At 33.5% G+C, this 26,656-nt stretch overlaps 3 protein-coding genes across 5 annotated transcripts in view; all 3 read left to right on the forward strand.

The window, feature by feature from the left end:
* Positions 1-26,656, forward strand: part of dnc (phosphodiesterase dunce) — a 622,938-nt gene that overhangs the window by 250,865 nt on the left and 345,417 nt on the right. The window lies entirely within an intron of this gene.
* LOC149426431 (uncharacterized) lies at positions 2,794-4,130 on the forward strand. The gene is made up of 2 exons (XM_089651484.1): positions 2,794-3,257; positions 3,991-4,130. The coding sequence occupies exon 1, from the start codon at positions 2,859-2,861 to the stop codon at positions 3,222-3,224; it is 366 nt and encodes a 121-aa protein (XP_089507610.1). The 5' UTR covers positions 2,794-2,858; the 3' UTR covers positions 3,225-3,257; positions 3,991-4,130.
* LOC149426432 (uncharacterized) lies at positions 4,141-26,311 on the forward strand. The gene is made up of 2 exons (XM_089651470.1): positions 4,141-5,400; positions 25,933-26,311. The coding sequence occupies exons 1-2, from the start codon at positions 4,160-4,162 to the stop codon at positions 25,934-25,936; spliced, it is 1,245 nt and encodes a 414-aa protein (XP_089507596.1). The 5' UTR covers positions 4,141-4,159; the 3' UTR covers positions 25,937-26,311.

A 26,656-nucleotide genomic window follows, 5' to 3' on the forward strand; every position in this document is an offset into this window, starting at 1 on the left:
TGTACTAATGGTTTGTTCTCTGGGATTTTTAAATTTATCCTAACCTTCACCAAGTCTGGCTAATTTTATGGGGTGACTTAGATAACCCAAAATTGCTTTCGGGTAAAGGATATAAGAAGCATCCCCCAATAAAATAAACAACCCAACACACAAAAAAAACACCTTTATATTATTATTTAATTCATGGAAGTATACAAAGTGTATTATTAGAACTGACTGCAGAAGTTTTTAAAATAATTTACTGTGGATTTTTTCCGCATCGCTTTTCAAAGGTAATTCTATGAGCTTTGTGAAAATTGCTGATGTAATTCCGGGTAAATGGCTGCGAGATTGGCGCAGCATCGAATTACCTGCATATTCCAGGACAATATACCGTGAACTTTGAAACAACGAGTTCTTTCAACGTCTAAAGTGTACAATTTATTTAATTAAACTTTATTTCCAATATTTCCGAAATTGTTGGTGAAAACACCAATAATAATTATCTCAAACTAAAACTAGCTGTTGCGTTAGGGCAGCCAATTAACGTTGCAAATTTACTTAGTCTATTGAACATTATTTTGTTTTGTCATTATTTAAATAGATTTTTAAATGTATATTGTCATACATATTTCATTATTGATGTTTTTAAATCTATCGATATAAATATATATGTAAATGTTCGTTTTTTCAAAATCTTAAATCTCCGAAAGTTCTACACCGATTGCTTTAAAATGTTGACACAACGTTGTATTAAAATTTTGACACAACGTTGTATTAAAATTTTGACACAACGTTGTATTAAAATTTTGACACAAAGTTGTATTAAAATTTTGACACAACGTTGTATTAAAATTTTGACACAACGTTGTATTAAAATTTTGACACAACGTTGTATTAAAATTTTGACACAACGTTGTATTAAAATACGCACGTGTTTTTATATTATATAGATGTAAACTGCGACACGTAAAAACAAGTTTTTTTTTAAAACAGAGCTATCTGTTGGTCAAATTTCTTGTTTTTTAAAACAGCGCCATCTGTTGGACGTAAAAGCAATACGCACTATTATTTATTTATCTGCACAGACAGACTGAGCCACAACAGCGCGTGGCGGGGTACAGCAAGTACATAATAATTTTATGAAATTCGGTAAAAATGATACTTCTGTCAAAGGTACTCCATGACAGGATTTTAAATTGATTCATTTCAATCTAGCTGTATTTCTCAAATTATGCCACGCTTATATTTTTTTCTTTTGATGTAATAAAAATATATTTATTCTTCAAAGATATTATGTTTGCATATTACTTAATTTCGTTAAATTAACAAGAACTTAATCTCTTATCAAACGTTTTTGAGTATCAGTACTTAGTACAAGTTATTTACAATATTTTAATTTCCTAACACGCCTTAACGGGGCTTTATTGAAGCGGAGAGAAAAACCGCACTATTGCAAACCACGCTTAAGCGCTGATAAATTTGCAGTCAGATTTGAAAAATTGTGGAGAAAAATGTTTTTATTATTCAAAAAGACTTATAGCACCACATTATTCATTCTCAAGCTCAAGTTTTGGTTTGAAAACCTTACCTTTTTGCCTCTCAAAAACTCACGAATGCCAGGGAGCAATTATTTTATCTTACACGATTTTCACCTGAAATAATTGAATCGGATTTCAAATTGGTATACTCAAAACGCTTTACGACGAATACTTACTTTTTGGCCCGATTGGATTTACTAATTTTTTTCATATTAATTTTTAATTTATTGAGGTTTTTACGTAAATTTCACTATAAACATAAAACTTTTTTGCTTTCGAAAAAAACACTATTTTATGCTGAAGACGAATATATTTTTTTAATGTATATTGTATATAAATATTTTGCTGCTAATATATTGATAATTTTTTCCTTTTTTGTACGAATAAAACATTTTAAATATATCATAGTTTATCCGTTATCAACCATGCTGACATTTCAAACGATATTTTCTCACAAGCTTTTGTACTCGGGGCATTTAATACAAGTACTCGAGAGCAGCTACGATTCTGTCAATAAAATATGTTTGATTAAGTGACAACTCAACGCTACAATCCTTTTAAGAAATAATGTTTTACTTCTCTCCATTACCCTTCATAAGAAAATAAAATGTCTTTTTGTTCAAAAGATTTCAATTTTTTAGAAAAACTAAAATCATTCAATTATTTCCCAGCTGCTAAACGAATAGACAACTGTTTTTGATTGCTAGATTTGAAATGCTAAGCCCGTGAAGTTGCTTAAATTAATTTAATGAATTATTTGAAAGCCTCGCTGGATTAATAAACCATAATAAAGTTGAAAATCTTCCCGTTCAGTTTATTCTTATTGGTGTGAATAAGTAAGTAAAAAAAAATAATAAGTACCTGACGTCTTTATTAAAACGAAATCGTTTGTGTCCAATTTTTCTTTCAGTTTATTTCAGGAAAGGTGGTTTATTCGCATGCTAATTTAATCATTGAGAGTTAAAAGCAAATAGGATTTTTTTATTAGCTTTCTTTCGAGAAACAAAGAAAAACATTTATAGTATGCCAAGGGCATAAGGTTTAATTTTTAATGTCTTATCAGATTTTTGTGTTGTACTTAATAGGTGGATGTTTTAAATGGAGTCGTATCATGTTTCATGGATTAGGAAAGGATAAATCGGTCACAATCCAAACAACACATACATAATAAACACATAAACATTTTTACGCACCTACTTCGTTTACGTTTTTGTAATTAACACACACTATTTTATGTTTTCATCTTTTATATCAATATTTTTCCACGTTCTAGATTAAAAAACTACTCCAGAATCAATCATCAATCGTTAAATTGTAAACCTCAAACTTCAAATAAAAATGTCTGACAAAATTTCAAACTCGACCGAGCTGGTCCAGCAGACGATGAATTCGGTGTTGCAGTCACAGACCGAACAGAAGAAGGTTTCCATCGAAGCTCGCCAAGAGTTCAAACAGTCCTTCCAGAGCAGCTATGAGGAAGAGTGGGAAGAAGAAACTCACATCGACGAGTTCGGAAACGAGTCCACAGTTCGCAAAGAACAGTCTAGCGAATCTCAGGAGTCCAGCAAGAGTGCGAAGGTTCAGGTCAAGGCTTCAGGACTCAATGCCGAGCAGGTCCAAGCCTTGACTCAGGCCTCCAATGAACTGGGAAACACCCTAGCCGGCCAGGACAACCTCGCACTACAGGACAAGTCGGGAGAGTAACATAACATCCAATAAAAGATGACGTTTAAGGCAGTAATTCACTATTTTATTATTACTGCGTAGATTAACTCCTGTCTTGTGTTTTCGATGTTGTGTATTACGCATGCCTCATTTAAGCCATAATTTCCATGTTGTGATAACATTAACCCATCTTGCATTGACTTGTAATATCTTACGAGAATCTAACGATTCAGTTTACTACACTTACGTCCTTTATATATAAATGAGTTTGCTTAAATGTTTTTAAGTGTACATAGTAATCCATGTAGATTGAGTGGTGGCCAAATACTCTAGCTATGTATATTATAGTGATCAGTGGAAGTTTCGAGAACAACTTACAATTTACCTTTACGCACATTATCAACTCATTCATACATTACATTACATTTACATACCAACATCAGACAAACACATAACATTATAGAAATATTGTAAATATTATTTGTATTTTTGAAATTTTTAACATTTCAAACATCAAAATCTTAGTTGATGGGTAAAAGAGTAATGCTATTTTTCTGTCTCCTTTTCCTATACATTCTAAACATAAAATATCTAACGCTCTGTTTAACGCTTTTAACTTTTCTTATTGGGGTCAGTGAATTAATTCCCCAGGTTTAAATTAAAACCCAAAATAAAATAATGTGCAACCCCCTGACGTGTTAAGTACCACGCACTCGCAATAATTGCTTGGCTTTTAATTACAGTGTTGTAAATGAAGTGTAAAAAAAATCTGACGTGAAAATAAATGTTTGTTTTTTTTTTTCAGGCAGATACGATTACTTAAATTTTAGCAATAAAAGCAATACTATTAATATTTCAATTTAAAAACTGAAACACCTATCGAATATTTAAAAAATAAACATGGTTATTTTTTGATGTTGTGCTGAAACATTTTTTTAACATAAATAAAATTATAATATAATTCATCCACCAATATGGAAGAGGAAGATGAAACTCAGCTACGGGAGGGAAAAGTGACTTCACATAGCGTGGTCAAACAGAAATCCACCAAAGTTCAAGCCCATGTCACTACTTTTTCCAGTAGTTCGACTCAAAAAAGCTCATCGAGTTTCTCATCCATGAAAAGATCTCTTCAGTCATTATTAAATGAAGGTGACGATACTCGTGAAGTTTTACAAAAAGATTTACTAAAATCACAATTAAATTTTTCAACCCAGTCCAGTCAAAGCAGTCAGAAATCGAGCGTATCAGAAAACGTCTCCAGATCTTCATCACAAACTGTGTGCAGAGGAACAAGTCAGATCGACGACGAGAAAGGTGAAATAATACCAACATGTCAAATCATCACCCACCAAGCTTCTAATGAATCCGAGGAATCGACTGAAACTATTTCTGAGACTGATGCAAATGGCAAAAAGATAACAAAGGTCTATTATGAAGGTTCAGCGGGAGGTCAAAATAAATCTGACTATCAAAAGGAAACAGGTGGCGTTGTTTCCACCTCCAGATTTTCTGACCACCGCTTCTCCGCTAAACTAGGCCTTTTTTCTCGAAGCGGCACTTCTAGCTCAAGTCAAGAAGAATATGAACCAGAAATTAAATTATTTGGTCAAAAAACAGTCAGTTCCTCCGGTCAATATCTCACTGCTGGGCGCGTTGAAACGGCAAAATCAATGGAAAGTCTTAGAATTGCAAAAGAAAGTTCTTCCAACACACTCAGTGTTAATTCTGAGAAGACGTTGCATTCACATAGAGGGTCATTCCTGACGACAAGTGAAAGAGACGTTCGCAAAGTATTGACTGCTGGTACTGAGAACAGAAGCTTCGAAAGTTATGATCGTGATATGAGACTTAAAAGAAGGGCTTTATCTGGAGAAGAAATGGGTGGTTCGCTCAATGTAGAAGATGGACAAATAACAGCTGAAAGGAGAAGAGGATTATTTGCTGGAGTTGAAAGAAGACTTACTCCACAACACCTGAGTCTTCCACCTTCAGGAGGGCCATTCTTTGGGATGGGCACTTCGCAAGATAGTACGAGGAAACTCATGATTCTAAGTCCACATAGTCCACACACAACTCCTGACCTGCTCAACTTCTGCCAACCGATGATGAGCATCAAAGGTCGAAGAAAAAAGGGAATGGTGCTGCCTAAACTGATTCTTCCAAGGAGCGATTCGGAAGCTTCTGAAGTCTTCTTTGATCATCGATTTATAGAGTGAGTTAAATCATTTTTATAACTTTTCAGTTTTCTAGACTAATTAGTAATTAATAATGTGTAAATAATCTCACTTTTTCTGATTCAAAGTGGCGTGGGCTCTGACGACGTCCGAACTCGTCCGTAGCATATCTCTTTTTCAATAATTTTTCACGAAGGAATTGTTAATTCTGCAAAATATTATACAATATTGGTTATAACATTCTATGAATCGACCTTTTTGGTCAATATTACACGGAATCATTTTATTTATTTATGTAGATACAATATTTTTCTTCGGAAATTCCCTTTGAAGTATTAGAATAACAAAAGCCTTTAATTTTTTTCTATTGTGAAGAGTTACAAAATCAATTTTTATTAATTTAAATAAATATTAATAACTTTTTATACACCACTATTTAATGAAAAATGATCAAAATGTTTCAAAACAAATGGTTTTTTCGTCAAGATAAACTTATAATGAAAATAAGCAACATAGGAATAGACAAATAGTACTCAAAGACAAAAATGTTACAATGAGCGGTGATTAATTATTTATTATTTTAAAAGTAAATTAAATTAAATAAATCTAACTATATTAATGTGCACTTATTTTTCAATACTTGTTTGCCTATCCTTAATTTGTTAATTTTCATTATATGTACTTACATTCTGACAAAGAAACCAATGGTTTTCAAACACGTAGAACCTTTTTTTATTAAATAGTGGTGAATATAGGGTTTTTTATTTTTTTTAAATGACAAATTTATTTTGCTATTATTAAAAAACGAACGTTATTATTTTTTTAGTAGATAAAATTAATCTATTTTTTTTTATTTTTATAAGAATAAAAAGTTATTTTTCATATTTGTTTCTATTTTTTGAGTTAATGTGATGTTTATAGCTTGGCGGGGAAAAAGTGGTAAAATGTTAAATTTTTTTTTCATTTATTCAAAAGCGTTCCAGAGCACCTTTGATTCACAGAATCGTTCATGAAAAATTCTTTCACTCTGACGAGCCAAAACCAATTTCACATTCCCTCTGGCGCTAGACAAAGAGCATGATATTGTTACAATGTTGTGGAATTCTACAAAAATATTGTTTCTCCAAAATTATTTCTGAAATTTATTTAAAACAAATTAATTCTTCAAATTTAATATTCTCAAACAAAGAAACTTGGTTCGTCTCGAAACTCGATTTTAATAGACAACGAATGAAAACAATATACCACGGAAAACAGGGAAAATGTTTAGTAAATGTAGTCTGAAAAAAGTTTGTTGTTTTTCGAAACAACATCATATATCGTGTTATCATTTTGGTTATATTGAATGTATTATTTTTTATCTTATTTTCCATGTCTTTCCGAAGAAGACATGGCTTGATCAAGTGAATCAGATACTCGAGTCGGGTCATGTCAAGAGTCAGAATAATAGAAGAGTATGTATGAGACGATGTATGAATGTGAATGAGGCATGAAGTTTGTGCCAAGACCAAGTTGTTTGGCGGTCCGTCTTTTCTGCCTTCCCCTGCGGGGAAACGGCGTGATGGTTAGTTAGTTAGTTTCCACAGCAAATTTGTTTAAAATCACAGAGAGCTCTGCCGATGTGAAATTTTTACAGCTTTTTATGTTTGGAATTTTCAGTTTTATATTAGCCATCAGGATGCTTTTGATGCCTTGACTCAAACGAAGTTTTGAAGTAAAATAAGTAAAGCCAATACGCAAAACCGTTTTCAGTCTAAAACGATGAATATTAAAATGCGCTGCCAGAAACCATACAAAATACACTGTTAAATTTATTCAATATAGATTGTGAGTATAAAATTTAGTGTTAGTAAGTTAGAGTTAGTAAACTTATATGTATAAATAAGTAAAATAAAATAAGAATGCAGACGACAATTTAGTAGACACACACAGCGTAAACTGTACCGTTCCGTACTTCATGACTCCAGCATGTGTATTTGTGCATGTTAAAATACAATCAAAGCATATTTAATCGTCTCTACCAACATACACAATATCTACATGCTAAAGGTATCAATTTCTTATTAAACCATAATTTGAAACGTCATTCCCCTTATACATGAATTTACCTTGAAATGGCATAAGACAATAAATCGACTTAGGTTTCATGGAAAATAGACGTTTCGATTATAAATGGAAAGGCTTGTCAATTATTTGTCAATAGTTTACATTATTTATTTTGTAACGCCCTTTTTCGGGCTTTTACATGTGAATATAAAGAAATATATATTTGAATTGCTTCATTAATAACATTTTAAATTTGTTTAGATAAATTGAAGATGCCTACTGACTTGGTATAATTGTTTCCCTCCATTAGTATCCTGGGCAAAGAGTGTTCAGAATGGGATGTTCAGAATGGGATCAAAGACGACATAAAGTTTTTCTAGAACTATATTAGGTCACAAAAAGTTAACCCAACCTCACCAACATGCTTGATTGAGGAAGGCGTAACTTTTACTAACCCTGACACAATTGTTAATAATTTTGCTGACCATTTTCATTCCGTTTATAGTCAAATAACCCCGAAACTTGAAACCAATATCCCAACAGCATCACCATGGAACGTTGGAGATATCTTACTCGGATTGACCAACATCCAGTAAATAGAAGCTTGTATCCGGAATACTCGGCCGGACGGTAATCCTCCTTCAATAATTATAAAAATCTCTCCAAATATCTGTGTATCCTTTGCGTACATATTTAATCTCTGCATCATGTCTTTCACATTTCCACAGTGTTGGAAACTAACGAGGGTCAGCCCCATTCACAAAGCTGATGAAAAGACTGACGTCAACAATTCCAAAAAAATTTGAAATGATTATCTGTGATAAAATCAGTCCACAAATCACGCCTTTCTTAAGAGGTAATCAACATGGATTCTTACCGATAAAATCAACGGTAACCAACTTACTCTCTTTCTCTCGACGGGTAGCATAAAGCCTAGACTGTAGGCATCAGACGGACGTAATCTACACGGACTTCGCAAAGGCATTTGACCGAGTAGATCACGATATTCTAATAAGAAAGATGCATAAAATAGGTTTTAATCAACCCTTACTGACATTTTTTGCGCCATATTTAAAAGTCAGTATGTAAATGTAAATGGATACGACTTCCATAAGTTTGCAGCTCTGTCAGGAATTCCTCAAGGATCGAATCTCGGTCCTATGTTATTCCTTATTCTGATAGATGACATTCAGGACTGCATACGTCACAGCTCATGTCTACTATTCTCGGATGACATGAAACTGATGAAGGAAATCGAATCAGATGATGATTATTCAAAACTGCAGGCCGACCTCGATTCAATCATGATATGGTCGGTAGAAAATAAACTTAATTTCAATATAAAAAATGCGTTGTTATGACTTATAGTCGTTCACAAAATCCGCTATTATGCCAGTATAGAATTAATGGTGAAGTACTAACACGCGTAAACATCATCAAGGACCTTGGGGTGATCTTTGATCCCAACTCTTGGTTTTGTAATTAGATCTTGCAAACAATTCAATAACATAGAAGCAATGACCGCCATGTTCAACGGAGTGGTCAGAAGCAAGCTGGAGTACGCCAGCACTGTCTGGATACCTTATCAACTTAAATACATAAATATGATTGAACAAATTCAAAAAAAAATCCTAAGGTATGTTTACATGCGATCATACGGAATATATCCGAAATTCATGCATCACGTGGAACTGTCAAAGGAGACAAATTACCAAAGCCTGGAGACCAGGCAAAGGCGTAGTGCCGGACTCGTGGTATTTTAATTAAAGTAACTAAAAAACCTTATCGATTGTCTATATCTCCTGTCATGCTGTGGCTTATTCGTTCCTGATAAATACTGTCGAAATCGTAGCCACGACCTATTCTGCATACCGCAGGGTCGGACAGATGTCATTGCCCAACATAGCATGACAAGAGGTATGACCTTGCTAAATACCTTACCAGCGGATATAGATGTGTTTAATATCACTAGTAGTACAGAAATAAATAGAAAAATAAAATAAAATAAAAAATACATATGGTTGTTAGTCCTAGAATTTCTAAACCGAAATAAATCCTTTTATCAATTCTAGCAATACCGGACTATCAACTAAATCATTTAGAATTTTATATAGAAATACCAAGTCAGTGAAAATTCTTCTGTTTGACAATTATAACAGTAGGTATGTTTTATTTATTAAATCAATTGGTTTTTCTAATTTTCTCATTATGAAATTGTATTTGATGACCGGTCAACGGATTAGTTGGAACCCAGAGTGGTAGCTCAAGCGTCGTGAGTTCAATTATTTTTCTGGCTGAGTCTTCCATCACGAGCAACATTTTATGCTTACTGGGGTAGTGGGAGAAAATATTTTTAGGTTATTTTCAAAAAAAAATTTTTACCGAAGAGTCTTCGTATTGCATTTTTTTTAAAATTCTTTAAGGCCATCTTCGCGAAGATTACAATCATATTTCAGGGGTGAGAATAATGAGGTAACTAGCCACGGGGAAGTGCAAAGCATCATTGCAGAACCGGGCGAACTACGAAAGAAATGCCATATATTGTACCCTTCATTATTGGAAAAGACCGAAATAATGTGTTTTCTATTTGTTCGGTGTTTTTGCCGAACATAATCGGAGTAGGACCACAATAACAACATTCGCATACAAATATTCTTCCCAATTTACGGTTTTTAAATATTTTGACCGTATTACTTGCCACTATTTCAATTTGGGAGGTGGGAATTCCGGGTTTATTGGATAATCAACACAGCCGTCATTGGTTCACTACGTTTCGTGACTTAGCAGGGGTGCCCGGGTTCTTGGGGTGAGGTTTGTCTAAGTCTAGGCGGCGGATGCGTTTGCCCACCTACTGCGTGGTGGGTCGGATACGGAGATACTGGTTGACGGATACCTTTTGACCTCTCCAGCCGGACTCTCTCGACCTATCGCCTTGCACCGCAGTGGGAGGGATGAATTACGTCACTCCTGGAAACATTGATTCGCAGATTCCTACACACTCCTGATACCTTTTTTCCTTCCCAGAACTTCGTCTCCCTTCCCTAAAAAAACCCTCCACACAGCATCCTCAAAGATTACATAGGCCCTAAGGGATTTTTTTGTTCAGGGCCTTCTGTGTGGAGCAAATGTAAATAAAATACTACTTCTTGCTCTATTTAACTGTCAAATGCAAATATTTTATATGGTATACTGGTAAACCATCACGCCGTTTCCCCGCAGGAGTAGGCAGAGAGGACGGACCGCCAAACAACTCGGTCTTGGCACAAACTTCTTGCCTCATTCACATTCATACATCGTCTCATACATACTCTTCTATTATTCTGACCCTTGACATGGCCCGATTCGAGTATCTGATTCACTTGATCGTCCCATGTCTTCCTCGGGCGTTCCCGACTTCTGCTACCATTCGCATTTGCATCATATATCCTCCTTACACTCCTATCTTCGCTCATTCGCTCTACATGCCCAAACCATCTAAGGGTCTCTTTCTTAATGTTACTCATTACGCTTACATCAGCCTTGCACTCTTTGCGGATCTCCACATTCCTCACACGATCAAACATGGTTTTACCACACATGCGCCTCAGGGATCTCAATTTAACAGCATTCAATCTACTTTCATCCTTTCTTTGCCAATTCCATTCCTCATTTCCATACATCAAGGTAGGTACCAGTACTCCGTTGTGGACGTTGTTCCATACCCACATTCATATTTATTTCCATACCCGATCCCTGTGGAAACACTTTGCTTTACACAATCATTGTTTTCATTCTTAACGATTTCATACAGATTTGCAGATGTAGTATAGAGATACCATCAAAGAAAAAATAAAATGGTCACGCCTTTAAAAAACAAGAAATCATTTTTATAAAAGTGTCTATCACAAAATGTAAAATAAATAATAAAAAATTTATGCGAAATATCAATACTGAACAGAAACACCCCTTCAAATCAGTAATAAAAAAACACAGTCTCGTCAACCCATAATCTTTTTAACATTATTTCTATATATTCTGAAATAACCACGCAACATTTTCACGTAACACGTAAAACAACGACTAATGTCAGATATTGCGCCCAAACTGAACGAAAATCGGTATCACATATAGAAAATTAAAGCTATTTTCCTTGCTACAAAAGTTTGGAAAGAAACATAGAAACACAATTCCTGTGTAGGTGAACTCTATAATATTTTACACCGCTAGTAGGAATCTTTAGCTGGGCGACTCTACGGATGTTGTAAAAAATTGACTAACGATGATGCATAATAACTTAATAGCTAACTGATACTATGACCTTTTTTGTGATGTGCCTACATGTTCGCCAATTTTTTTGCAGCAAAAATGAATAACCTCTCTCTTTGACGTCCTCTCGTAGAGTATATTGTTCGATAGACTTCTTATATAATAAAAAGTATTTTTATTTATTTTAAAAATAAATAATAATATGGGGATTCCACATCGTTGATGTTGTATTTAGAATTAAATTATGTTAATATTTTTTACACAATTAAAAAAAAAAAAATAACATATTATATTCACCCCCGAGGTATTGAAAAACATTTTGTCGATAAAACCTTATTTTATTTTGTGATAAAAAAATTGAAAGTGTCTAAACATTGCATCGAAAACAGCGTGCGGAATTTCGCTCTTAACAAATTTGGTATGTCTTTAAAACGTTGCGAATAAGCTTCATATATCTTGATCGTAAAAACCATAAATTTATCATATAGGTAGAAGTTTTGGGCTTATGTTCAATCCATTTCGCGTTTATTGAAATGAGGTCTGCGAAATTGTTTGTAGGCTAGGAGTTGCGAGTACAAAATAAATATGAGTACAAGTTCGCATGTACACACATAAAAGGTAGGTACTTACGTAAAATATGGGCAAAACTCGCTTTCGTTTGAGAGAGAGAAAAATAATATATGCAAATAAAGAGCAATGTACTGATGTGTGTGCCATATAGACTACTAGACGTATTTAGATGAAAATGTCAAAGTTTTTTCTTACTATTACCAGGAGTTTTTAGAGATTGTTTGATTGGTAAAAGAAGTTGGGGACATTCAAGGAAGACTTAACGTATTATATCTGCACTAAAATGAGATTCGGAATGGTATAAAAGTCAATATACTCAATATGGTTTTTCTAATAGTAACAATATGGCATACATTCATGAATGATTGAAGAAGTCTGAAGGAAGAAACAAATACTTAAAGATAAAAAATTTCAAATCTTTACAATAATATAATTTTGACCTCAAAATTCACCCAATTTTCAGGTACACTAGAATTCACAACCTCAAAATTTAACTATAGATTACTCATAACCCCAAGCAACGCCGGGTACATGTTAGCTAGTATATAATATATATAAGCCTTTTCTAGAGCTGTCAGTTATATTATTTTTAATAGTTTTGAGACACTGAGATTCTCACATTGATATAAGTAAGCAGTGAGTTCATAGGTAAGCCGTTACGTCCATTACCCATATCAGTCAGAGAGTTTACAAATGCAAACATAATGATATGGATATTTTACCAATCGCGTATGTAGCTTACATATTTTTCGTGCTAGATTTTCTGCTGACGTCTTCGGCGTTTTGCCATTCGCTTTTTATAGTGATAAATTTTTTTGCCGTTCCGGTTTTTCGTCGATCGCCTTAGCGTCGAGTGTTGATTACACCTATTTGCATGTTGTGTCACTGCGGTGTAAATTGGTTTTCCAGGAACGATTTTCAATTCTTCTCGTTTCGATTGACACATACGCGACTGATGGACGTCAAAGAGGAATTGTGCAAAGACGAACGTCGTGACATCATTTCCGTGTCTGCTGAACACTGAAAAAATTTGCTGTGTAATAAGGCGGGATGTTATTTTCAGACATTTTATAAGTTTATAAAAATGTTGCTGAAAAACTAGGAGCATAATAAGTTCTATGACATTTCGCTAAACGTCGCCCAAGACGTTGAAGTTAAGGTAACTTCGGTTTTAATTTCTCCATGGAATAAACTTCCAGAAAAAGTTGTCGCTCCACACTTGAGCCAAAGTGAAACTTAAGAAAAAAAAACTTTTACCGTTAATTGTGTTTAAGACTGAATTTCCCCTCGCCTCGGGGTGTAATTAATCCATAGTTCGACGATTCTCGTGGCAGAAAGGTGAGAAGCATCAGCCCCACGTTCAGAGGTCATCGATTCAAAACCCGACAATATTCAACAGACAAGAGTTTCTGTCCATTGGTTCTATAGTAGAAAACACTCCCCTGAGAGCCCATGAATTAACCAACACGCGTTGCTTAAACTATATTTTTAAATTTGATTTGAATATCTTTCAACCTTTCTTTTCCCACTTTACATAACTTTCCAATGTACACCCTTCTCACAATTTCCGGTATGGGTACCTGGGTCCCACTGACTATTTAATGTAGATTTTTTAAATGCATTTTATTCCGTCTTTAACATCAACCATTCAGAATTAAGTATTCGGAATTCAATCTCCCCTAGCAAAGAGTAAGAAGAAAGTTTCTGGGGCCATGAAACATAATACCAAAATAATTTACCACATTAATTCAGCGAGATTTATTACTCGTCTTAAAGTGCCTCTGTCCTCTTTCAATGGAGGTAGAGGAAATTCAGGGACGACCTTGAACTACTTTGGGAGGAAATCCAATAATGCTGGATATGAAATGGTGTATTTTACCGAGGGCAATACTGGAAGTCACCACAAAGATGCCCATACAACGAAATACAATCACCTCAATGGGTAGATACAAACACGCTATTGCCGGTTTACTATACTAAGCAGCACGCGAAATACTATTTATCCACATTCCACGTAACTTGAAAACTTATAAACTACCGGAGCAGAATCAATCAATTTTAGATAATTGCAAAAGTTTCTTTAATATAATTTTTTTTACAGGTTATCAAATAAGTCATCTAAATCATCACATTTCGTTCGTTTAATTGGTGGAATTTGGGAAATTCAATACTATTTTGATTATTACGCAGACGCTATTTGTAACAGCAAACCTCACAAATGAGTTTCACCGTTTGTTACTGTGCAACTTTTCGTATTTCATTTAAATTCAAATTAAACTTTTTTTAGTTATTTATATCATGAGCTATAAAATTTGTGCCTTTTAAGTAACTTTACGAACGTGATTTACTTAATCACATATACATTATTGAATAATAATATATCATAGTATTTAGGCAAAACTTAACTAAAAAGACAACTAAAAACTAAAACCTTTTTATTTTTATCGGATGTTTTGGAAACATTTTTCCGCAGGAGATACACTTTTATAATATATTATGTCAAATGTGTAAATCAAATGTTTTTCATATTTAAACCGTATTCATATTTTTCTAATCTATTTTAAATTTACGTTTTATTATCTTAATACTTTTTTAAACAATTATTAAGATTAAGGTTTCGATTGATTTCTGTACCTATTTTTAAAGTTTGCATTGATTCTTTTTTTTTTATATTTGTTTAATTTATTTTTAAGAAAATAAATAATAAAAATATTTATGTAATTATGACATCACTGTATTTTACAAAACATTACATTTATTCCATGATTTTTATGCAATATATGATCATTTTTTAAATGAATTTCCTCTATTTTTTTATAGATTTTTATTTTAAATTTTTCAAATTTTGCATTTTTATTCATATTTTGTTATGATTTTTTCTTCACTTTTGAATAATTTCCCGTTAGACATTTTAATAATTTTTAAATTTGGAACAAACGTAGTAAGGCAGGTGACATACTTCAATTTGTATTATGTCAACATACGGCCGGGTTGCTGGCAATAATTAAGAAAATGATAATATGGACAACAAAAAGTGCCCTTTTTCATGTAGCGCTAACCACAGCTCACAGCAATAACTAGCTCGACGAAACCGTCATCAGTCAGCCAGTTAATAGATTGTGTCATTATAGGTTGAAATTGAATAATAAATGTGGTTGATTATTTGTTGACAAAAAATGAACGTTTCCTTACAAAAAATATGTAATAATTTATTTACAAAATAGTAGGATGACAACCACTTTTATTGAAAAACACACGTTTTCATAATTTATCGCTGTATAACGTTAGGTCTTGCTTTTATAGTAACGATATGGGCGGCGTTAAAGGTTACTATGTCGGTGTACGTTTTTTTGTTTACCGATGCTAACAAAAGAAAAGGATTTACATACTCATAATTATGTACATGTAGAGTAGTTGAATGATGTTTTGTTTTAAATTTGCATGAAATAGCCACAGCTAAGTTTTTACTGTATATACTCGTATATATATATCGTTTGAATTCTGTGAGTTGCAATAATTTATTTTTTCTTTATTATTTAAAAATAACTGGCTTTGCTCGCGTGGTACTAGGAAAAATTACGGTATAAATGATTTTCCCACAGGAACCGAATGTTTTTCCGGCTTCAAAAACACTTCTCAGTCCTCCATCTACTCCTATGAAAAAAATGCGTCGATCGGTGTCTCCGTTGCAACGTGAAAGAACGATAAACAAAACAAACGAACAAACTTTCGCATAAATAATATTACTTAAAATGGTTATTTGAATTACATATACTTGAACTAATAGATGCGCAATGGAATAAAGAATGAAAATATCAGATACTTTTATACTCTTTTTACACAGATGACTTTTAAAAATACTTTGAAACGGATAGGCTTGTACTCGATGAGTCATTTTTTGACCTGTTTAAATAACTTAATTTCGCAGAGCAACGTTCTTTTAAATATCACCCTTAGTACCTACGCAGAGAGCAGACAAGCCCGTACCTGCCGCTGACAGTTTGTTGAAAATGGGCTCTCTATATATTTTTTAGGGATTTACCTGGAACCACTCTTCCACTTTCATCCTGAAAATAATATCTTAATATTTATATAATACATATACACTTACTTTTTTATGGACAGATGAGGGTAAAGTTACCTTAATAATCTGGGTTTTGTCAGATCTACCTTCATTTTTTCAAATTCGAATTGGACAATTTCGACCTTGATATCTTATTGTGACCCTCACGGTTACGGACCCATTTAATGAATAACCCGCGGAATGGGGCATGTTGGAAAATGGCAATTTTTACTTGGCTCTCTCTCTTTGCCTGTGACCAAACTTTGCACGTGATAAATTTCCCTCATTTTTCTCAGTATGTGATATAACGAATTTCACTTTTTCGGTGGTATGAAAAACGCTTCCTACGGAAAATTTGGAAACTTATAACGAGGCTTCTTTAAAAATATCTTATTCAATATTGTAATTTGCAATCATATTTTTATACGTACTTGAAGCGATAGATAAATTTATTATATTAAATGTATTTTGTATTTAATGACTTTCGTTGCCGAATGATAAGACTTAAATATATGATATTATACACATATTCACAAAGTTAAAAATATATTTTTTTCAAGTCGCTCAATGGATGATTAGTGCTTTTAATTTTAATTTAATTTTAAGAAAATGTGATACGAAGAGCTATCCGTTCCATATATGTCTACTTATGTCGTACTGCCGACATTCTAAGTGTACCCGGTTTATGACGATTTTTTGCTGACAAATGAGTTAACCCGCAAAAAAAAGATTGAAGACCGTGTTAGTATTTTTTTATTAATCCTTCAAGTTATCGATCTTCTGGTCTTGTAGGTTTAATTAGAAGGAATTGGTAGGAATTAGATTGAGAACCTAGGGGGAGAAGAGTATCTAGAGAGTTTCTGAGAGATGATAGATCAATCAATCTATATTGACGCATTCAGTTCAAGGTGAAAAGGCGGCCCCTCTCATTGGGTTTACTCAAGATCGAGAATAAAAATGAATTTGAGTAACTTATAAATATATACTTAAAGCTCCTCATTAACGACACGTTATTCGCGTTTTAATTATATACCTCCATAGGGAGTACCAACTAGCAAAATTACTCATAGTTGCTTGTGAACTGATAATTAACAATCAATATAATAAGAAAATTCAATTAGGTATATACATGGGGTTAAGACTGTTAAGAGATATATCTGAATTAACTTACTGGTGTTGAAAAAAAAATATCAGGTAATAATAATACGTCAGGTATGTCTCTTAATACTCTGTATCATTTAATGAAAATGAAATATGAACATTCCCAGGTAATTAGGTAGTGAATTCCCTGAAAATGTGGTGCTGCCATCAAAAAGCGAAAACTGTTTCTTGACCTCAAACCACCGGGTGCTTTTGATTGAACCCGACTTTTTGGACAACTCAGCCACTAACTGAAAATATTATTTTCATTTTATGTAACCCGTGGTTTCGGTAATTTTATCCAAGTATTTTCCGTATTAACTCGGGGACTGCGAGCACCGAATTTTCCCTCGATTTCTCGAATTTGCTTCACCTTTCATTTTTCTGGAATCTGGAATATTCCTCATTTGCATATGCATCGTTTCATTCGTACGAATATTTTTCGCCAGATTTTCTCTGAAGCGAATCACACCTCGCTAAGCGGCTTTCCTATTTGAATATAAAAAACTACTGAATTTTTGCGCGTCTACTGTATTAGATAGTATATTTTTCAACCGCCTACAGAATATGAAAAGGGGTTTCTAAAAAACATAACTGAATAAATATTATGACCCAAATATTCTGTTATCTTTTCGAGACGCTGCTTTTTTATCGCTAGTCTTGAAGAGGCCAACCAGGAAAAAAAGATGCTCGCAGCTCGTTTTCCACACCGCAAGAATTTTTTTTTAAGAATAGTCGTAGAATAGGGCGCTCTCATGCTACCTACTAATAGAATAGTCGTATAAACGGGCGCTCTTATGCTACCTACTAATAGAATAGTCGTAGAAACGGGCGCTCTCATGCTACCTACTAATAGAATAGTCGTAGAAACGGGCGCTCTCATGCTACCTACTAATAGAAAAGTCGTAGAAACGGGCGCTTTCATGCTATCTACTAATAGAATAGTCGTAGAAACGGGCGCTCTCGTGCTACCCACTAATAGAATAGTCGTAGAAACGGGCGCTCTCATGCTACCTACTAATAGAATAGTCGTAGAAACGGGCGCTCTCATGCTACCTACTAATAGAATAGTCGTAGAAACGGGCGCTCTCATGCTACCTACTAATAGAATAGTCGTAGAAACGGGTGCTTTCATGCTACCTACTAATAAAATAGTCGTAGAAACGGGCGCTCTCATGCTACCTACTAATAGAATAGTCGTAGAAACGGGCGCTCTTGTGCTACCTACTAATAGAATAGTCGTAGAAACGGGCGCTCTCATGCTACCTACTAATAGAATAGTCGTAGAAACGGGCGCTTTCATGCTACCTACTAATAGAATAGTCGTAGAAACGGGCGCTCTCGTGCTACCTACTAATAGAATAGTCGTAGAAATGGGCGCTCTCATGCTACCTACTAATAGAATAGTCGTAGAAACGGGCGCTCTCATGCTACCTACTAATAGAATAGTCGTAGAAACGGGCGCTCTCATGCTACCTACTAATAGAATAGTCGTAGAAACGGGCGCTCTCATGCTACCTACTAATAGAATAGTCGTAGAAACGGGCGCTCTCATGCTACCTACTAATAGAATAGTCGTAGAAACGGGCGCTCTTGTGCTACCTACTAATAGAATAGTCGTAGAAACGGGCGCGCTCATGCTACCTACTAATAGAATAGTCGTAGAAACGGGCGCCCTCATGCTACCTACTAATAGAATAGTCGTAGAAACGGGTGCTCTCATGCTACCTACTAATAGAATAGTCGTAGAATCGGGCACTCTCATGCTACCTACTAATAGAATAGTTGTAGAAACGGGCGCTCTCATGCTACCTACTAATAGAATAGTCGTAGAAAGGGGCGCTCTCATGCTACCTACTAATAGAATAGTCGTAGAAACGGGCGCTCTCATGCTACCTACTAATAGAATAGTCGTAGAAACGGGCGCTCTCATGCTACCTACTAATAGAATAGTCGTAGAAACGGGCGCTCTCATGCTACCTACTAATAGAATAGTCGTAGAAACAGGCGCTCTTGTGCTACCTACTAATAGAATAGTCGTAGAAACGGGCGCTCTCATGCTACCTACTAATAGAATAGTCGTAGAAACGGGCGCTCTCATGCTACCTACTAATAGAATAGTCGTAGAAACGGGCGCTCTCATGCTACCTACTAATAGAATAGTCGTAGAAACGGGTGCTTTCATGCTACCTACTAATAAAATAGTCGTAGAAACGGGCGCTCTCATGCTACCTACTAATAGAATAGTCGTAGAATCGGGCACTCTCTTGCCACCTACTAATAGAATAGTCGTAGAAACGGGCGCTCTCATGCTACCTACTAATAGAATAGTCGTAGAAACGGGCGCTTTCATGCTACCTACTAATAGAATAGTCGTAGAAACGGGCGCTCTCATGCTACCTACTAATAGAATAGTCGTAGAAACGGGTGCTCTCATGCTACCTACTAATAGAATAGTCGTAGAAACGGGTGCTTTCATGCTACCTAATAATAGAATAGTCGTAGAAACGGGCACTCTCATGCCACCTACTAATAGAATAGTCGTAGAATCGGGCGCTCTCATGCTACCTACTAATAGAATAGTCGTAGAAACGGGCGCTCTCATGCTACCTACTAATAGAATAGTCGTAGAATCGGGCACTCTCATGCTACCTACAAGAACTTTAAACGAGTATCATGCTATCTCTAGCCGAGTTTCAATCATGCATAAACGATACGTGTCAGACGTGAAGAATAATAAGCATAGTTCGATGAATTTAATAATAATTGGAGTCAGTCTGTTCAATATCGTGTCGTGCCGTTGTGTCGTGGAAATTCCCACGATATGACAAACAATGTGAAATGCGAAACATTAATTAACGCTATATTGGTTTAATCCGAAACATTTATATTTTTTTTGGATTTTGTATTTGTATTTGTATACACTTAATTGCTTTAACTTCGCTTCATTCTCCAACAGTATTTGTATTTGTGGGATAGCAGTTTGTATGTACCATAATATATTATGGTAAATATTTGGTTGTGGAACCTTCTATGAATTGAACAGCTCCATTAAAGATTGTATCAGTGCATGTTTCGCCTGCCTCCCAATAGCGCACAACCGGGTGGCGATATAGTCACCCGGGGTGTATGTACAGTCGTACATGCTACAGAAAGGGGAGGTCTGGTGAGATGTCACAAAAGAAAAAAAAAGAAAAAATTATATAGGTGCCCTCTGTAAAATCAGTTAATTCTACTACTTCTTCATCGTGTTCTGCCGACATAAAAGATTGAACAGCATCTCGGAAAGCTGACCCCTCGAAACCCCAACCTGAAAAAAAATATTTTGTTCTGTTGCCAACCTCATTCCTCAGATATGTATATTGTGTACAAGGTACTTCAGATTGATAGTTTTGAAAATGTTCTATCTACGCATTCTTGTCATGACCCCTATATGATAGTAATTTGGTACATCCAGGAAATTTTCAAAACGTGACGAATAACCCCAGAATTCAGAGACTTTTGCTTTATTTTCTGTTGCCTTTGTCAGGCTTTACGATTCCATCCCTAACGCAAGAAAATGTTGCATTCATCCATTCACAAACATGAGTAGCTATTTGAGATGTTTTCCATTCGTAAGTCGCACACTAAAAGGTTGTTATTTAAGTTTCTACTCCGCTCTGAGGGATTTCTTTTGGGACGGGGATTTTCAGGTTTAGGGCGCAAAGACGGAAAGATTTCAGAAATGAGACAATCTCAAGGCACAAGCACGTATTACGAAGTGTATCCCAAAATGTTTTAATTAGGAGGTCTGGTGACAAAATTCAGACAATATTGATTTTATCTTTAGATATCTAAATTTGAGACATTGGGTTTATTGGATTGATTTAAGTAACATCTTTAACAAAACCTGTACATTCTTTCAAGCTTTTAAATGAATGGGAAAAAAAGAAAATTTGTTACGATTGCTGATAAATCCTTAGGGTTTTCGAAAGAGAAATCCAGTTCAGACGCCATTGGCATCATTATTATCCAACGATTTTGCTTTTACGGTCAAGCTACATTACTTTGACAAGACGCCTTAGGCATCCTTATCTTACGCTATTTCGATTGCTCGATCCTCTGTAGGCCCATTTTTATCTTACACAGCTTCTGCATCAATTCTCCCTCGTTTCGTCTGACGAGCTGGACTTATCATCTCTGGATATTATATAATATTAAAAATCTAGTTATCAATACATTTTTTCTGCTTACATCCAGAACATATGTCCACATCATCTCATAAGGATTTTCAATCATTTTAGTTGTTGGCTGGTATGTGAATATTTAGTATGTATCCGAATTACTAAAGTAAAATTCCCGGAGAAAAATGAGTATTGCTGATTCAAGTAATAGAAATAAGTTTTTTCCGTGTAATCATATTTTTAGTAGGTTCGTAGTTGATTGTTTTAGTAATAATTATAATAAATCAAGTTCTTCTGTAAACACAACTATTATTGTTTGTAGAAACTCATTTACATTAGTGTAGATATCTGTTAAATTCATTTAATTTCCTCTCTTTAAGAGGTATCTTTGGATATTATATTTTAGGTCACGAAATAATATAAACTTCCTACATACATTTTTGGATGAATTATTCCCGGATTATATATGTTGAATTATTTATTTGTTTTTCTTACATTTCAAATATGATCATATATCTAAACTCGTTTACATAAAAAAGATTAATGAAATTAAGCCCTTGCTTGAAAACAAAATAACTAAACAATTCAAATATTCCATAAAATTCAATATCCTTTATTCAAACATGAATAAGTAAAAGGATTTGTTATGTAGGTATTCAAAGTCGTTGAGTGAGTCCCTTTGTTTTGATTTGTGATCGTTCCCGTTTGATTTTATCCATCTGAACGACTTAATTTAATTTTGAGTAGATTTAATCCTGATTAGAATCCTTTGATAGGAACAACTTTGTGCGTATTCCGCGTATCAAACAATATCCCATGCTTAGATTAATTATAATAATAGGATAATTTAACTATGCGGCATTTGGTGAACAGGTTTAGTTAGAATAGCTTCATTATCCTGAGATCGTTTATCAATTATGTTTTTGTAGTTTGTGGTTATTTGACAAAGTAATATAAAATGTTTTTTTGAAGTTAATTAATTTGTTGTGTTCTACCACACTGATAAGTGATAACTTAACTGAGGAAATAAAAATACAATATTGAGGCAACTAAAACAATGAACGTCGACTTGTGTGGAAAAAAAATTCATCAGTGGGACACAGAAAAACCTTAAACAATATGTTCTGATGAGATTAAAGCTACAACTAGATATGTGTGGGAGACAAAAGAAAAAAGGCCAAAAGTTTTTACTCACTTTCGGACGCTTACGTCCTACGATGGACGGACAAAAGCTAAAAAATATGTTTTTAAGCTGAGACCATGATTGTGCGTATTTTCATTGGAGTCTTTCATTCCAACTTCGCTTTTTTTATCGAAACCTTTTAAAATGTTCAGTTATACATTTCAAAATGTTTTTATATAATCCAGGAATCCGATTAACGCGCAATACAATACGCGCAAATTACCATTGGCATTTTTTTCTATTAGTAAGGAACACTTGTGATGAATAACGAATAAACTTTCGATCCTATCAAAACGTTTAAACCCTTTTTTTAAATTATACGGCTATTCAGGGCGTGCGATTTGATGCGTTGTTTATTAATATTTTAATTGGAAACTTTATTATTTGATTAAAAACGATTATATAGAATCGATTATTAAAATTCTACTACATGGGAATAAAATCAAATAATTGTACGCTTTATAACTATTTCGTCTACTGAAAAGTATTTTAAAGGTGTAGTTAAATTTCAATTGATATTCATGAAAATAAACACAAAAACACTATTTAAAAACACCTTTCGACGTGTTTATATGAATAATAGAATGGTTTTATTTTGGGTATAGGTACTACAAACTATTAATTAAAATATGAATTGTCGATTTCCCAAATATAAATAAATGAACGTACATTATATATATATAATTTAACTTTGTTAGTTGAGGTACAAACGAAATTAAAAAAAATCTTGGAAAATTACAGTCTTGAACATGCAAATCATTATATTGATTTATTTTTGGGGTACTATACCGGGTTGCGTTCCCTCCTTCTTTAGCCGACGTTTTGGACAGTTTTCATAATAACAAATACATTTTTTATGATCGTTTATCCAAAAAAATAAATAATAACTCATTTTTTTAAAGTCAACTAAAGATTCCCGCCAATTTGTAATCATACACTTTACAGCCTAGCTAAAAAAAACCACTTCACATTCGTTTAACGGTGTTTTTGTTGCACACTACAACAAAAACACCGTAAAAGCGAGTAGTATTTTAGAAACTAGATAAAAGTACCTATTAGTTTTTGTATTCGAAATATACTTTAATGTTAAAAAAGTGCAATATTTTAATTTCAATCATGAAAAAGTTGAAAATACTTACAACAACATTTTTAATCAAAACGTCGCCAAATTTCAGAGAATTCAACTAAAAAAAATCATTTTATTTATATAGTTTTGCACTTCACTTTTCATCTCGTTCATATCAAAAAAAATTGTCACTGGATAAGCAATGTATATATCTTATGTGTTTTTCCATGAATTATTTTATATCAGTTTTTTAACGTTTCAATTAGTAAGGTTTTCACACACACGGTCATTTCAATTGAATAAAATTTTCACCCCGTTTTTTAGTAAGACCGTAATATTTCTTAATATCCTGGAGTAACAGATTATACTGAATTATCAGCCCTTAGAGGTTTGGAACGCGCAACACGATATCGCATCTGCCTAAATAAACATATAATATTTACTATATGGCTAATAATTCACGACTAGAACCATGCAGAATAACAGATGATACTTGTTTGTATTATAATTCACGAATAATCAAGTGCATCAGTTGTTGATACTTATTCATATTACTACTAAAAACACGCGTGATAAAATTTTATGCGTTTCCAAATATTATTATGAGAACCAAAATCCCAAATCACGGTATAAAATAAATGAGGTCAGCAAATCACCATAGCGAAGTTCCAGAAGTACGAATTTCCAGAATTTTATTTGTAAATCATATTATCGAGATTCGTGATGTGGATAAATAATGTAAGTACCTAGTTTTGAAAGCTTTTAACGTCTCGCTCACTCTCACTGCGACCCTCAGGATTTGTGACATCCGATCCCTTTTCTCATTCTGTGTGCGAATCTCCAGGGATACAAAAATCTTCTCATCCAGAACTAATTTCACCTTACCTCCCAATACGCAGATTCAATACGTCTCTCGAAGAACTCATGTAAAGTACTAGAATTGTGTACCTTCGTTGATAATGTGCTGACATCGCGAAGGTTGTGTAATTCAGTCCTACACTCACACATGTCGACAAAATCAAGTATTGTTTTGACAGTGAGATGATTTAATTGGATAGGAAGGATAGGTACCTAATATAGCCATAGGTGTTGGTATGATAAGTACTTAAAATGGAAAACAAAATATCAACTTGTCTGTATATAGTATCATTTATTCATAATGTATACCTACAGGTGTCTGGGGATAAAGGGAACTTACTTTGGCAGGTGATTCTACATGGTGGTAGATGTAAAAAAAATAAACAACCTTTTCGAAACTTCATATTTTTCTAGTTTAGATTTACTAGTATCGCTTAGAATTTCATTGAATTCACGTAATTATCGTTTATAATTAAGATTTATTTGTATTTCTTAAAATTTTCAAAATGTATAACTATATCGGACGTGTGGTATTGCACTTACCTCCCCACATCCTGGAATAAAATAATTATTTTAATATTTACCCTCGAACACCTTTACATATATTAATGGATCTATAAATAAACTAGATATGCCCCGCCACGCGCTGCTGTGGCTCAGTCTGTATGTTGCCTTTAAGTCCAACAGATGGCGCTGTTTTTCAAATAAAGCATTTTTGTCCATCTATATAATATAGGTAAATAAAAACAAAAGCGTATTCAAATGCAACGTTGTTGTTTAGAAATTTGAAAGCAATCGATAAAGAACTTTCGGAGATTTAAGATTTTTAACAAACGAAAATTTACATAGATTATTGTTTGTAAAAAATACACGAACAATAGATAAAAGATAAAATCTTTGTGGTGGAGTATTTTATATGCATATTAACATTTAAGAATATATTTTCACAATTATAATCATTAAAAATGATTACCCTAAGAAACATAGCCTGATTTAATAAAACGATTTAATAAATAAGTCGTTTGTAGGCTCAGTGCTTTGTGTAATCTCAAACTTAAAGAATAATCACCTGTTTACAATTTGCTTCACAGTTTTTAGTCGAACAATTTATTATTATTCTTTTATTAATAAACTCATTATTTTTTATATTTTTCCTTCACTTAAAAGTATAAAAATTTGCAAGTGGTTTTTCTTGTTAATAATTTAATACTAATGTATTTTTTTTCTTTTTTTCAGGTGAGTACTGTCAAATATCAACATCTTCAACACCCCTTCAAGGAATCGGAACAAAGGTTTATGAACAATCATTAGACTACATACTATAATTTAAATCAATACATCTGTGATATATTTCGTCGCAAACCCATGAATCTCAAAGTAAACTAGAAATTATCGTATATCTTGCCTTTTAAACGTTAAGAACTATATTAATAATAAAATATTCCCTAGTCATAACCAAATTAATTAAGTGATTGATATTTTTATTATAATTTTTTTAATGATTATTGTATTTTTTTGTTTCAAAATATACCTTTCTTGTTTGTAGCTTCAAATATTTTTTTGTCAGAAAAATGAAACTTTATAGAAAAACAGATTATTTATCATTATATTTAGAGTGACAATATCCATGAGTCGATGAAGAAATCATTGAAATATTATTAAATAAATAATGATTTTTTACAAATTATATGTTGGTGTTTAATTTTATATAACACAATATTAGTTTTCCATGGAAACATGAACATCTTTATAAACGTTAAAATGTGAAACTGATAAACGTCACATAACTAAACATTGTCTGGGTTTAGTACCTAACTTGTTTTCGATCTGCAGCCTGCAATAAGAATATTTTTTGCAATCAGATTCGTACCAGAGATATAACATTTTACTATACAGTTTATAAAAGACTCAACACATCATCGCCGTGATTGGACAAGGTTCGAATGACATTTTTTTTCAA

Source organism: Hesperophylax consimilis, chromosome 1, assembly GCF_061612785.1.
Source record: "Hesperophylax consimilis isolate HC1 chromosome 1, BYU_Hcon_1.0, whole genome shotgun sequence".
Taxonomy (NCBI): Eukaryota; Metazoa; Arthropoda; class Insecta; order Trichoptera; family Limnephilidae; genus Hesperophylax; species Hesperophylax consimilis.

Excerpts from the sequence above, each read along its gene's own strand:
- LOC149426431 (XM_089651484.1), top strand. The coding sequence starts at position 2,859 with ATGTCTGACAAAATTTCAAACTCGACCGAGCTGGTCCAGCAGACGATG.
- LOC149426432 (XM_089651470.1), top strand. The coding sequence starts at position 4,160 with ATGGAAGAGGAAGATGAAACTCAGCTACGGGAGGGAAAAGTGACTTCA.